The following is a 16,185-nucleotide window of genomic DNA, read 5'->3' on the forward strand; positions in this document are numbered from 1 at the left end:
TTAATATTAATATAATTACTCAATATAATTAGGGTTGCGTTGAATTTTTCTTATTCTGTAACAGTATCAGAAAATATCACCGTATACAGTCTTACACAATTGGAATTGAGACAGAAGACAATGAATATAAAGGCCCAGACACACCAAACTGACTTCAAAGAACTAGCGGCGACAAAAACTGATGGTTGTGTTGCCTCACATCTGTGTTTCGGCCAACAATTTGCACTTGAACCCACAGCAAAGACTACAGCCGACGGCTAGCCAACACGAACGTTCTGTGTCCAAGTGAGAGGAAACAAATCTGCACATCATCAAATGGCGGTAGTCTGTGATCATCTTTCAGAAAGGGAAACTGGAAGACCATCTTGACGCTAGTTAGCCTGTTAGCACATTAACAACACAATCCAATGTTGAAAGAACAGAGCATATTTACCGTGAGCCAGTGAACAATAACACAAACCATCAGGAAACATATCTGCTAAAGAGCTCAATGGTTAAAGAAAAATAATCTCACCTTATAACATGGTTGTCTTGGTCTCACTCCCTCTCAACTCAAGTTCTTTGTTTACTCTCCTCACTACTGTTTCTCTTCTCGTGCACTGAGCTGAACTGCCACTCAGAGTTATTTCATTCACTGATGGGCTTCGCAGTCGCTGACGCCAATTCAACATGCTGAATTGGTGGAAAATAACCCAACTAGTACCAACTAGTGTCGCTTAGCGCCAACAAGGGCCAACAGTGCGGGACACACCACAGTGACGAGCCACGGGTGCTCACTGACGACCAACCAACAGCTTAGTGTGTCAGTGCATTTAAAGGGAAACTTTGCAGGTTTTAGCATTTTGTGTAGATGAATCCAACCTCTCCAGGTAACTAGTATCATTAATCCACACGCCCCAGACACAACGTTTTGCTCGAAATCCACAAAACCAGCGTGAAAATGAAGAAAATCTGAAACGAATGCATGAGAGTCTGTGGAGCACAGCCATGTAGTTGTTGGACTACAGAGCTGTGTGAGGCTATGCTGTGATTGGCCACTCTGCGTTCGAGGGGAGGGATTTAGCAAAGGGTCAGTATCTAAAAGGGTCAATAAGTAAACTGACATTGTGATATTCTGATATCAGCAAAGGGCTTCTTATGTTTATAGTAATAGTTTATTAGAAAAGAAAACTATTAAGTATTTGGGGTTTTTTGGGCACACAGTCTTTGTAAAATCTCACTTAACCCTTTCATATCCTCTCTTCTTGCATTCCTTGGATAGAAGAGTAACCCAGGTGAGGACTTGTTTTCACTGAAATCACACAACAAGAGAATAAAAACACGTCACCATAGTGAGTGTTGAAAGTACCTTCTTCCTCTCTCCCTCCCTTCAGGTTGCCGGCGTACCCATATAAGATACCGACTTGTAACGGTAGTACATCCAATGAGACCTTCCTGCAGGGCGACTTCTCCTCCTCGGCAGAGTTCTTTGTGTGTGTCGGTGTGTTTGGGTTCCTTTATTGCACCGCCACACTGATCCTCTACCTGGGCTACCAGAATGTCTACCGCCAGACCACCCGTGGTCCCATTGTAGTGAGTACACAATCTCTAGTCATCAATGAGCTCTTACCTACTCACCCCATTCATGCCCTCAAACTTAGGTTAAGAGTAGAGATGTGGTAGCTTTTTACATCTCGGGCATTCTGACAGAAATCAGTCATGTCAGAACAACGCAGGGGGCTGTGTTGGTGGGAGTGTGTTATTTTAAAAGAGTACTACACTTTCTAAATGACCATTTGTATATCTCTATTATATATTGCTTACCCTGTGTTACGCATTCTGAAGAAAACTTTGTTTTTCTTGCATGCATGTGAGCTAGGGCTGGGTGATATGGCCTAAAAACAAATCTCTGATTTTTTTCACAACAAATCCGATTCACGATTTAAATCGAATTTCGAATCGTTAATTTTATTTAATTTTATTTTCTATATAGCGCCAGATCACAACAGAAGTCATTTAAGGTTACCTTTCCTATAGAACAGGTCTATACCTGTCCTTTTATGAAACAAACTAAATAGCCTTATGTTATTTATCTTATTTACACAGCGGCATGTCATTTCTGTCTCTACGTGGTGCACGTTTACAATCCTCCTCTGCTCTCTGTGTCGCGCACAGTGGAGTTCGGCCCCGATGTGCGTGCACGCACGCACGCGTGCGCGCGCACACAGACGTGTGCACACATGCACAGACACAGGTGAGCACACAAAGCGCTGAAGAACTCGTTCCCTTTCTTGGGAACTAGTTCTTCCCAGCTCGCCATGTTGTTTGTGTAAAAAGCGCGCGGGGGGGAGGGGTGAGCCCATTCTGAGCTATGGAATCCCAGCGGGGAGAGTCGGTGGCGGATTTTAAAGAGAAACTCGATTTTCATTAAAACAAATCGACCTAAACTACAAATTTGAATTAATTGATAAAATCGATTTATCGCCCAGCCCTAATGTGAACAAAACAGCAAAAGCATATCAACACAATTTGTTTTCAAACTCCCACACAACTCATGCAGTATAATCCAAGTCTCATTTGTCCAAATATATACTCAGTACTTTCCAAACAGACTCATTTTTCCAGTGGCTTTATGGTTTCATGCGCATGACACATGCACAGTACCCAAAAGTTTTTAACTTGAAAACTTTTCTTGAAAGGACATTGTTTATGGACTCATCATTGACAATAGCAATGATGACTTTCTGGTCAAGAACAATTTCATTCTTGGAAAGTTTTATCTACACAAATCCAAATTGTGAAGGTGAAGCCTCGGTTAAGTGTGTTTTCTAATGAGTTTTTTTCTTATCTGAAAGCCCTTAAACTCATGAAGAATAAAAATGCAATGAATCTGTTCAGCCTAATTGATGAACATAACTTACATAAAAAGCCCTAACCCTTAATTTATTTTGAGTCTTATTTTATTATTATTATTTATATTTATTTATACATCTATATGTCTCGAACTGTAGATTGTGTAATTTTGTGACTTTGGTTAATCCAAACTAAGTCTTTAAACGAAGTCACACAATCAAAATTAGCTTGTTGAGCTGCCTCTGATCTGGGGCCTTTGTCAGGAAACTCTATTAACTGTTGGCGAGCAAAAATCCAGACTAAAGTTGTGTGTAAACTAGGCATTTCCTATAGGTGTCAGTAAGTTGGCAGTAAATGTTGGCTTGCTAATGATAATGTTACAACTGACGTTTGGTTCTCACGAACTTGTGGCTAGATGGAATAATCAGTGGGGTCATCAGTGCTGTTGACTAATGTTACTGAGCTCAATGCGCCAATTAAAGTAAGCTTTAACTCCCAAATTTAGAACATATAACCAATGATGCAGTGCTGTATAGTCAAGTCTCTAATTTTATTTCATCCATGCTCAATAGATCCAATCCAATCCAATGTGATAGACCCTCTACAGTTTCCAAAGAGGATGCTTAAAAAAGACTATAAACTACTTTATGTGAAAGACTGTTATGAAGTTTTCAATTGATCTACAAACTAACACAATATACATATACAAAGGCTATGAAGAGCTAATTAAAAGCATTAATACCTGCTTTCTCTCACACACAAAAATGGTATTCTTTATATACAGATGTAATATATACAGATGATTGCACACTTCCCTTTGGAACATCAATAATGTGCTTTTTATTTGCTCATGTTGGCACAGGGTGTTGATTAATGTATACTATTTAATCTGGGCTCATTGCACATTTAAAATTTCAACTGTATGCAATAAAGTACTACTTTTTAAAAGTAGCCCTAATTTTTCAGACAGTGGGACAGAAGTTGCCTCTTAGATAATTTAATTTCCTATAGTGGTCTCTACCTGTATTTCCACTGTGTATTCATGCTAACTGCAAAATATACTTAACATACAGCAATACAAAATGGAAAAAATACTCAACAAATGAGAACTCCTAAAAATTATAAACTATATTTTGATCTTGAAATGAGAACATACTCAGTTTATGTAGTAGATAAGGTTCACATGGAACAGTAACTAAGAACCCTTCAAATGCTCGTGATATTAATGTGAATGTAATACTTACTGTGTACTCCCTACCAGGACCTGGTGGTGACTGCTGCTTTTGCCTTCCTCTGGCTTGTGTCCTCCTCTGCCTGGGGCAAAGGCCTGACTGATGTCAAATGGGCTACCAACCCAAACCACCTAGTGGAGATATGCAAGGACGTCTGTCAGCCAGGAGAGTTTCCTTCCATGGGCCGCCTCAATGCCTCTGTGGTGAGTCATGGTGAAGTAGTGCACCTCCTGCAGGTCTTGTTATTTCCTTCTAAAAGCTGTAGTTGGTAACTTTTATAAAAATAGCTTCTAGCCATATTTGCTGAAACGGTCACTATATCCACACAGTATTACATAAGACAGATAATCTGTGAAAAAAATCATATTGCTCTGCCTTACTGTATTGTTTCTAATGGCATTACAGCACATAAACAAACCAAATCAAAAACAAGATTTGGAGCTGAGGAGTCTCTCTGTTACTGCTTTGCCTATTTCTCATCTCAAAGGTTTACAGAAACATATTTTAGTGTTTACTGTTTTGCTGTAAAATTAGAAAGTTCGTGACCCAGCCGCCATGTGAAAAAGGTCTAGCCAAAATGCCATGCCTGCTTGCCCATTCCAGTTAAATAACAACAGGATCATCAAATGTATAGATCAGTTTCAGACAAAGTGGGACAGATTTTGTCCTTGATGTATGTACACTTTATGGACACAGATATTCAGACGCCTGACCATTACGCCAACAAGGATCATAATAACATTGTATTCAAATACATATATTTTAATATGGAGTTGGTCCACCTTTTGCAGCTTTTTTTATTGCAGGTTTTTTTTAGTGTCTTTGTGGGAATTTGTGCACATTTATTCTGTAGAGCATTTATGAGGTCAGGCTCGCAATCTCCATTCCAGCTCATCCCAAAGGTGCTGGATGGGGTTGAGGTCAGGGCTCTGTGCAGGCCAATTAAGTTCTTCCACAGTGAACTCATCAATTTTCTTTATAGTCCTTGCTTTGTGCACTGGAGCACAGTCATGTTGGACTAGAAAAGGGCCTTCCTCAAACTGTTGTTGTCCAAAATGTCTTGGTCTGCTGAAGCATTAAGATTGCCCTTCGCTGGAGATAAGGGTCTAGCCCAAACCCTGAAAAACAGCCCCATATCATTATCCCTCCTCCACCAAACTCTGACTGCCAAACAGAGAAGCATGATTCGTCTCTCCACAGGACACGTTTCCACTGCTCCACAGTCCAGTGTCAGTGTGCCTTACACCACTCCTTTCGATGCTTGGCATTGGACGTGGTAATGTGAGGCTTGCATGCAGCTGCTCGGCCATGGCCATTCCATGAAGCTCCTGCCGCACAGTTTTTGTGCTTACATTAATGCCAGTGGAAGCTTGGAACTCTTCAGCTATGGAATCAGCAGAGCGTTAACAACTTTAACACACCATGCACCTTCAGTCGTTGAGCTCGCTCTGTTATTTTACGTGGTCTTCCACTTTGTAGCTGAGTTGCTGTTGTTCCTAAATGCTTCCACTTTCTAATAATATCACTTACAGTTGACTGAGGAATATCCAGCATTGGTGAAATTTTATGAACTGTCTTATTTGCAAAGGTGGCATCCTATCACAGTACCATGCATGAAGTCACTGAGCTCTTCTTTTGTATCACAAATGTTTGCGAGACTGCATGCCTAGTTGCTTGGTTTTATACACCTGTGACATCGGGTTTGATTGAAACACCTGAATTCAATAACTAACAGATGTGGCCAAATACTTTTGTCCATATAGTGTATCCTCCATCCAAATAACTGAACTAACCAAGAAAACTGAGCTTCACTTCCTATTAAACTTTGTTTATTGCACCTCAAAGTCATACATATTCAATATAAACTTCTTTAAAATGCAAATTATGCAAATTAATGGCTCTCTAGTGTAAAGGTCCAGTGTGTAGGATTTAGGTGGATGTATTGGCAGACATGGAATGTAATTTATTAAGTATGTTTTCTTTGGTGTATAATTAACTTAAAAAATGAATCGTCATATTGTGCTACGTGACAACTGCCAGTGCCATGTTGTTATTAGAATAAAAGCTGACACTTCCTTCCTTTTCTGGGATTGCTTCACAGTTTGCTGCAGCAGAGTTTAATATGTTTAATGCACATTTAAATGTGCTGTAAAATGAAAGTGTAGTTGTACAATAGCGTTTTATTTTCCATTATTGAATGCAGTATTTGAGTCAAAATATGTATTTCAATGCAATGATTGTATTTGTCCTGGTATCTACATTTGTTGACAATAATACGTTGATGTACAAGTCAAACCTATTTTAAGCCCTTCTTCAAGGTCACCAGTATTCACATTTCAGTGTCTTTATTGTGAAACATCTTTTTTTAGTGTTACTATCAGTGATGGTGTTAGGCAGTGTGTGACTGCAACAGAGAGACATTGTAATGTAAGCAGGTGAAACATTTAAAACTTATGGCATGACTGAACTGGAATACACAAGGGGAGGAGACGTCATCATGAATGTAATGAATGTAGTGCAGCTCCAAAAAAGTTGGGATGCTGTGTAAAACAAATAAAAACAGAATGCAATGATTGCAAATCCTTTTTGACCCATATTTAAATGAATACAGCACCGACAGAAGATTTTTAATATTCAAACTGATAAACGTTTTTGGTTTTTGTAAATATAAACTAATTCTGCATCCTGGGTCTTTATAGGATGTCAAGGAGGGCTGTCACGTTGCCTTGCTCCTGCAGCCAAAAAACTTCTACTTTTGCACGCTGACTGCGATTAAAGATCTATGATTTCCTAATTTCAAAGCGAGCCATCACATGACACAACAGGGTACTTTGGGGAGTTTTTCTTGGCTGTTTGAATCTGTTCTGTGCTTATTGCACTATCACGGGCTTCTGATGAGCATTCTTGATTGATATACAACTTCAATTGCTCAACAGTCTGGGGTCCCCATTGCTGCATTTTGTGCTTCATAATGTGCCACACATGTTCAGATGGAGACAGGTCTGGACTGCAGACAGGCCAGTCTCTTACCCGTACTTTTTTACTGTGAAGCTAGACTGTTGTAACACGCGCAGAAAAAGATTTGTCTGGATGGCAACATATGTTGCACCAAAACCTGTATGCACCTTTCAGCATTCACAGATGTGAGAGTTACCGGGGTGTCAGCAGCGTAGTGGATAGTGCCGGCACCCAATATACAGAGGCGATGCCTCGCTGCAGCGGTTGCGGATTCGACTCCGGCTCACGACCATTTGCTGCATGTCATCCCCCCACTCTCTCTCACTCCCCCATTTCACTCTCTCCTGTCAATTAAAGGCAAAAGCCCAAAAAATAATAATAATAAAAAAAAGAGATATGAGAGTTACCCATGATGCCATGGGCACTAACACACCCCTATACCATCAAAGATGCTGGCTTTGAACTTTGCACTGGTCACAATCTGGATTGTCCTTTTCCCTTTTTGCCTGGAGGGCACAATGTACACGATTTCCAAAAACAGTTTGAAATGTGAACACGTTAGACCACAGCACACTTTTCACCTTTGTGTCAGTCCATCTCAGATGAGCTCAGGTTGGAGGCTTTTTTTTTTTTTTTTTTTTGAAGGGACAGAGATGTAGATGTTGTTGATATCTGGCTTCTGACTCTGCATGGTAGAGTCTAAACTTATATTTGTTACAAACTACATACTGACAATTGTTTTCCAAAGTGTTACTGAGCCTCTGTGCTTTATGCTTTGTGCTTTGTGCAATCATGTTGGTTTTTGATGAGGTGCTGCCTGAGGGGTTCAAAGGTCACGGACATTCAATATTGGTTTTCCACCTTGCCCTTAGATCCAGAGATCTCTCTGGATTTTTTGTATCTTTTGATGATATTATGGATTGTAAATCCCCAAATTCTTGGAATTGTGTTGAGAAACATTGTTCTCAAACTGCTTGACTGTTTGCCCATGGAGATTTCCACTAAGTGGTGAGGTTGCACCTTTTATACCCATTCATGATGTTGTTATCTGTTACCAATTAACCTGTTTACCTGTGGAGTGTTCCAAACAGGTGTTTTTTGAGCATTCAACAACTTTCCCAGTCTCATGTTGCAGGCATTACATTCAAAATGACTGTATATTTACAAAAAACAAGCTATCAGTGTGACAATTAAATATCTTGTCTTTGAACTGTATTAAATTGAATGTAGGTCAAAAGGGATTTGCAAATCATTGCATTCTGTTTTTATTAACATTTTACACGTCCTTTATGCGTCCCAACTTTTTCAGAATAGGAGTTGTACTAGATATTCAGCACAACTTAAACACCATGTCAATAAAAACCTAACACTAAGCTTTAAAATTTCACAGCATACATTATTTGTCATCACTTATTGTCTCATCTGTTTTCCTGTCCCTTTATAGATATTTGGCTTTTTGAACTTGATCCTGTGGGCAGGTAACTGCTGGTTCATTTACAAGGAGACTCCTTTCCACAAGGATCCCCTCCCACCAGCCACCATGGAGGAAGGAGGGGCCCCCGGGCCTTAGCCACATCACTGACGGTCGTCAAGCATAGCCCTGCGTCAACAGAGGAAACATGCCCAACACTGGTCTCTGATGTTAACCTGCAGAAATGGAAACAAAAGAACGCTAATTGTCCTAAATACCCCCCATACCTCCCAACACCTATCAGAGCTATTTTTTTTTTAAGTTGCTCATCTTCAACTAAAGTAGTCCCCAGTGTCTGACCAACCCCATGCTCTTTTTTATTGTTCTTTTCAAAATCTGTCATCACTGTATGTAGGGCAGGGAGATAAAGAGAAAATCAAAAATCACAATATTTTTGACCAGTTACCTCGATACCGATATTTAGACTATTGTAGGGTTGACTAACGGTGCTTTCACAAAATACCTACAAAATAGATTTTTGATAAGTTACCATCAGTAATGTGGATGTTATGACGTATTGGGTAAAGGCAGATAATAGAACAGCTCGACCAGTCTGGTAAGTTCAGAGAATAACATTACTTTACCGTAATGTAGCCTTTAAAACCAGGAAATTACCATGTTACAACATACAAAATCTTGATATAATATCAGTATATTGCCCAGTCCTGTATGTATTTGGTGTTGAGATCAGCAGGCATATGATGCAATTGCTTCCACATTAGCACAATGTCCTCCCTTGATGTCTCCCCTTCAGGGAGCCACCTAGTGATGAAATTGTGATGTAAGAACCCAGAATGTCTTCTGGTCTTTCACGAGGGAAAAGGTAAATGATTAACAGAAGGTAAAAGTAAACAGCCCTCATTTCCAATCAAAGCAGGTGTTCCCCTAAGAAACAAAATTCAGAAGCAGACTTTTTAGGTGGGAGCAAATGCACACCTGGGGTTCTCTCTGATAAAGGCTTGCTCTTCCTCCATGTAATCTGGAAGAGAGAGTGTTACAGTGCAGATTCCATACTGTAATTCTAAACATGTCAGTCACTGTAATTTCAATAGATAAGTCAATGCTTCTTTTCCTCCAGTCAAAGCAACAGCTGCTGTATAATGGGACTAGGGGATATGTCCTCTTCTCAAGTCACCAGACCATCTAACTATGAAATAATTGGCAAGTCCTTCCCCCACCAATGCTCTAATCTACTGACACGCACACACACACACACACACACACACACACACACACACACACACACACACACACACTCAAATATGCTTTATAACCCCACACTTTGATTTTCTTGAGCTTAAAAATAATATACACTAAGTAAAAAGATTTAACACTAAGTATAAATAATACACACTAATTAGAATAAATGCACACTGAGTTAAAAAAAAAAATATCACACTACAATCTACTGCACTCCTCTGTCCCTCAAATGGGGGAGCAGAGACTTTAAGTTTGAAAGTGTCCTTTTGGATGATGTTTCAGGATGGTTGTGACAGTGTCTGTCACAGTCTTGTTTATTTTCAGCCGGTATTGAGAACAAGGCAGGTTCTCTACATGTTTACTCAGTGGAAGTGACTGATTGATGTCAGGCCAACCCATGTTTAGTTCCTGTTTGATTCAAATGTTACATTGACACTACTCTATAACACTAAGACCCGTTCTTGTTTGAACTCTGTTTTGCAAAAGGTTATTTATATACAGTTCATATGTATTTTATCTACATTAATTGGTCCATTGCATATTTTAAAGAGCAATGTTGGGTTGTCTGTTAATTTGCCAATGCAAAAACTGTCAGTGTGCAGCTTCTCCTTAATTTTTTTGTAATGCTGTCAGATTTGCTGTTAAATTTGTTGTACCACTGAATAGCTTTAGGCTTAATCTTTTGATGATAAATAGTTAAAGTAACAAAAGTGGCAAATGTGGTTGCCAGGTTTATGTAATCTCACTGTAATGACTCCTGCCCATAGTTCTGCTCTACATGTAACTTTACAGTCAATGCCTTACATTACAAGGTTTTGTATTGAACTCCTACAGTGACTGTTGATGACTCTTTGTCAACTTATTGATTATTTGCATTGCACTAAGAGAGATCTAATTATCTCTATGAAGTAACTGTTTTGAGTTATTGGGCCATCTGTGCAGCTGTTTTATTTCACCGCCATAGCCTCTGTAGGGAATAAATGAGGTTCTGTTTGAGTCACTAAAGTAAAGTAATATATTTTCCACAACATCTTGAAATTAGACACATATTTTTCACAGGATGCTTTATCATTTTTAAAAGATAAATCTTTGTTTAAGTAGAGCAGAGTAATATGAGGAATGTTTATGTAATGGATTATTGAAATCTGACTTCATGTATTTTATGCCTTGTTTGTGCAAAAGGAAACAATGGTTTATCTTTATTGATGTGTTAAACATGAATGCTCTAACTGCTGGATTCTGTCTCCTTTTTTAATTACATTGCAAAATGAGTTGGTATGTCTGTACACCCACCCTGATGGTGTAAAGACATTTAAAGCCACTGTGTGAAGAATTTGTATGTCATTATAGCATCTTTCATATTAGTCTGATAGTATATGTTCTTATGCCTCCACGCCGGCCGCAGGCTTTATTTTCCGGTTGTCCATCTGTCCCACTCTTGTGAACACGATATCTCAAGGACGCTTTGAGGGAATTTCTTCAAATTTGGCACAAACGTCTACTTGGACCCAACAATGTACAGATGAAATTTTGGTTGTCAAAGGCCACTGTGACCTTGCATATGTCTCATTCTAATGAATGGCATATCTCAAGAAGGCGTTGAGGGAATTCCTCAAATTTGGCACGAATGTTCTCTTGGACTCAAGAATGAACTGATTAGATTTTGGTGGTCAAAGGTCACTGTGACCTCAAAAACACATTTTTAGTCATAACTGAATGATTTATTTGCCAATTATGGCAAAACTTCTCACAAAGGTCCAATAGGATGAAATGATTAAGATTTAGATATTGTATATCCAAAAAGGTAAAAGGTCAACTTTACCGTAACATTAAATGTTCCGCAAAAACGCTTTTCTGGTATTAGTCAACATACTAAATTAGTGACACTAATCTTGGGTGTCCACCTTGAAACTGTGCTGGGTTTTTGTAGATCTATGCTGCTGGGTTTTGGGTGTGTGTGAAGCATCCATGTTTTAGAATTGAAGCACTGTCACCTGGCTACATATGAAATGTCTGGACAGACATGCAGCATATAACTGTGAGGTGGTAATTCTAGTCATAGAAATAAGACAATCCTGCTTAAAACCAATGCAGTCTATATGTGTTGCATCCAGCTCATCTATTCAGAATGTCTGGGTCAAATATATCAAGCCAGCCAGTACTGTCTGCCAAAGTGTCCTTATCATACTAACACTGGGTGGTGCCAAATTCAGTAATTCTACAGTTTCATATGGATTGACTTAAGTTTTCTGTTTGGATTATGATTCAGTTAAACAGCACTACTCAGCCACATGTATAGAAGTAAATGAAATCATCCAAGTGTTTGCTGTGTCACAAGTGAGCATAAGACAAAGTGTCAGTGTCATCCTTCCATGGTGTATTAATCCCAGAGCTTTGTCACTCTCGGACACCACTCCTCTCTCTAACCAGCAAGAAACATGGAGGCCGTGAGGAAAGGACTGTTTATGGATGCCACCATAATGAACATCTCAAATACTACAACGAATCAGTCCCTAACCTTTTAACTTGTGACCATTTAAGTTGACGCAAAGCCTCGGTAGGAATAACACTTTTGAGCATTTTAACCCAGAAGGGATTTGTCATTCTCAGATTGTTACAAAAAGGACTTTAATATTCACAATTAAAAAAAGCTAACAATTATAGAAAAGCCTGTATCCACTTAGAGGAACATGGGTGTGTATTAGGGTTGGGTACTGAAACTCTGTACTTTTTGTACTTGGTACCGATTCATATCGGTACTACTGAGTACCGATTCACTTAAAATGAATCGGTGCCAAATTTCGGTACCTGAGGTGGAGGTGGAGCAAGAGCGCATGACTCGCACCTCAGACTTGGCAACGATGGCGACAAAAAAAATGTGCAGACAAAACTTAACGTGCAGCACTGTTCCTAAATGTTCTCAATAAAATGTTGAAACTGAGAAGTTTAGACTTTAAAAAGTACCGAAATAAGGTACCGTTTGGTACCGAATTCCAGATACCGGTACCGGTACCGTATCGGTTCAATTATGAATGGTACCCAACCCTAGTGTGTAGCTATTTATGATGTGAACAGTATTCTCTGACAAAAGGCCAGGTAAGTTGTGGTATGTGGGCATGACATTATTTCAGGTATTTTCTTTCCACAGTACTGGTCCACTTTTTTCCCCAACCAGGGGTACTTGTATCCTATAGTGCCTCTCATACTTTTTTCAGCTATGTACCCCCTTTTTAATATTTTTTTATAAGACACGATAACACATCCAAGTGGGGTCTAATCACCATCTCCTGACGCAACAGCCTTTGAATTATTTGTGCCTCAACATATTTATTTACAAAAGGACACGCCATGTCTCTCCTTCCTGCTACATGTTCAGTGGATGATCAGCCTCAGACTTAGATGAAGCAAAACTGACAGCCAGCAGGCTAGCTTCATGGAGTATGTTGCCATAGTAACTGACTCAGGGTTAGGCTGAACTGGCTTTGTGAAATGGAAAACTCAGAGCTGAACATATTCAGAGTTTTCACTAATCCTGCTTTTGGAAATAAGGCCCAGGGGAGTTATTTAGGTAGTGTTGTTATTACTAAAGGAAAATGTCTAATTAGATTGTCAAAGGAATACTTAACCCACAAAATAATAATTTGTATATCAGTTACTGACCCTGTTACCTTGAAATTTGTGAATAAAACTCTGCTTTTCTCGCATGCCTCCACAGTGAATGAAGAATCCAAAAAGGAGAAAATGCTTGATGACTTGGAGTAAAACGGTTTTGTGTTTAACAATAGCAAAATTATATCAAAACATCTGTTTACAAACTCTCACTCAACCAGTGTAGTATAGTCCAAGTCTCATTTATCCACTCATATCCTCAGTACTTCCCCAGCATATACATTTTTGCTAATACCCTACTAATAGCCGCCTGTTCTTCCTGTGGACACTGAGGTCCTTTGATGTGTGTGTGGAGATGTTGACCATGTTCTATCACACAGTGGTGGCCAGTGCACTTCTCTACGCTGCAGTGTCCAGGGGAGGCAGCTTGACAAACAAAAACTCCAAGCGTTTGGACAGGCTGGCTAAAAAGGCTGGCTAAAAAAGCTGGCTCAGTGCTTGGCAGGAGACTGGACCCAGTAAGAACTGTGGTGGAGAGGGGCACACTGAGCTATAATGGACAAGCAGACACCCTCTCCACAGCCTCCTGGAGCGACATTTCATGTTAGTTTATATTTCTACTCAATCACAATTGAGCTGAACTGACCTGCATCTAAAGTAGATCAACTAGCTCTACTCAACCAGCTTCAGTGGGAAATGCTGCTCAGACGCTGATGCATTAGTATTAAAGGAACACTTCACCCACAAAATGATCATTTGTATATTCACCATTCACCCTGTCCTCTGGTACCTCAGAGGTCCTGTGTCCAATCCTAGACAGGTCTAAGCCAGGTCTGATCTACTGCGGGGCCTCTGACCTGTTCAAGCATTGACACAGGACCTCTCAGGGGCGTCCCGCGATGTATGGCACTAGGGCATTGGCAGCAGATCCTTTGAGTCCTGTGGGTTACAAGTTGAGGTAATGGCATGTCCCACGGATGCTCAATTGGATTGGGATCTTTGGAATTCAGAGGCCAGTTCTATGTATGATATGATTTATTTAGTGACAGTACAACAGCACGCATACATAGTATACATGTGATGTACAGTTACATCACGTCTTCACGGTGAACAGTATTTGTGTTTCAGCTCGGGTCTGACTGGCTGTGTGAGGCTAAACCACTTACAGGGATTAGGAGAGGGGAAGGTGTGTTCACGTGTGTAGACCTGTGACTTCTGATCACCACTTAAGAAAATGCTCTCCCTGTGCTTCACTGTACAGTGGTGTGTTTGTCCTGGGGAGAGAATTAAAAAATACAAAAAAAAAACAGAAATATGGGCTAAACTACACTTAAAGTCCCACCCCTCAATCATGCCACTGGTGATTAATGACATGAGTCACACACAGATAAATATCGATGCAGTGACTCACATCTGCTGTGTGCAGAAATGGACAGTGAGAAAGAGTCTGTTTAAAAGCAGGAAAGAAGTTTACGTAGGAATGTTTGGACATAAATAGTTCACTTGAACTGTTGTTAACAATAGGCTGAAAGCCAAGGCCTCTGAGGAGGATGCAGCTGCTTATACTGTGTACATTTACAATGGGGCACAGTTGCAGTTAGAGGACATCTGTATTCACGTCATATGTTGGATCTTTATGGTCATTGAACGCTGCAGTTGGTGGTTGTAATTTACTAGATTGCACTACAGTATGTAGAAAGACGATTCTAATATAAAAAGGACAGGACACTGGAAACATTTCTTATTTTAAGACCCTCACAGTTTCATAACCATTTTATTTCCTGAATTAATCAAGGGTGTAGTCTTTGTTTCAACATTATGGCAGACACATATGAAGGGGGGGGGGGGGGACTTTGAGTGTAAAATATTCAATTCTCTGTATTCTGGTGAATTTTTAATGCACCAGTGTATGCCTTGTCTGCTTCAATTTAAGGTGTAAATGTCTAAAATATAATCAAAATCTATTATGTTCTTAATATTGAGAGGGACCCCCCATGTCTTTCCTTTCTCTGTTTTGGAGTCCACCTTCTTTTGTGTTTATTTTTCTCCCTATTTTATGTTTATTAATTATCACTTGAATGCACTTTGAATTGCCAGTGTTTAAAATGTGCTATACAAATGAACTTGCCTTGCCTCATTGGCCATGTAGATGTGGACAAGTGTTAACATTTCTACAGATATTTGTGTATCTTTTAAAGGTTACCTTGTGTCTATTATTTATGGAGATAGTTTTGTCTCAATATTATTTGTGTGAACAGATCAACAGTCCGAGTGTTAGTGTGTAATTTGTAAATAAACACCTTACACAAATACAAAAAAATATTTGTAGACTCAAAAACAGATCTGCAAATACACAAACAATAAAAAATATACATACATACATTATACATGATCATTTTTTTAGTTGATTGTATTTTGTATTATTAATCTAAGTTAACTTAAGCAAACAAATAAATGTAGTGGAATAAAAAATATAATGTTTCCCTCTGAGATGTAGTGGGGTGTAAGTATAAAGCATCATTAAAAGCAAACACTCAAGTACAAGTACCTCAAAATTCTCTAAATTTTATTGATAGCAGTTGAAAAGTATTTTGTCACTGCTCAACATTGATTTCAAGTAGCAACTAATTTTTTTAACATCACAATTCATAATTAATTTGGAAACATTTAACGAAAAAAAGTTTTTTTTTAAAGTAAAAAAGCATCACAATACAGCTTGTTCTAAAAAGGGAAATTCTGGGGAGGAGGGGACCCCTCTAGAGGTCCTGGCTCAGCCCCTGATAACCTAAAATCCTAGAAGCGCCCCTGGCTTGATTAATAAAATGGGTTGATCCTAACTTCTTGCCATTTCAGACTCCAAAACCACACAGTGTTGATGTTTTG

General features: G+C 39.3%; 1 protein-coding gene across 1 annotated transcript in view; it reads left to right on the top strand.

Moving 5' to 3' along the window:
- sypl2a (synaptophysin-like 2a) overlaps positions 1 to 10,922 on the top strand; it is a 28,211-nt gene extending 17,289 nt beyond the window's left edge. Inside the window, exons 4-6 of the mRNA XM_033627257.2 lie at positions 1,374 to 1,572; positions 4,094 to 4,267; positions 8,467 to 10,922. Coding sequence (XP_033483148.1) covers positions 1,374 to 1,572; positions 4,094 to 4,267; positions 8,467 to 8,592 — 499 coding nt within the window. The 3' untranslated portion in view covers positions 8,593 to 10,922. The remainder of the gene's footprint in view (positions 1 to 1,373; positions 1,573 to 4,093; positions 4,268 to 8,466) is intronic.
- The last annotated feature ends 5,263 nt before the right edge of the window (positions 10,923 to 16,185 follow it).

Source organism: Epinephelus lanceolatus, chromosome 1 (assembly GCF_041903045.1).
Source record: "Epinephelus lanceolatus isolate andai-2023 chromosome 1, ASM4190304v1, whole genome shotgun sequence".
Taxonomy (NCBI): domain Eukaryota; kingdom Metazoa; phylum Chordata; class Actinopteri; order Perciformes; family Serranidae; genus Epinephelus; species Epinephelus lanceolatus.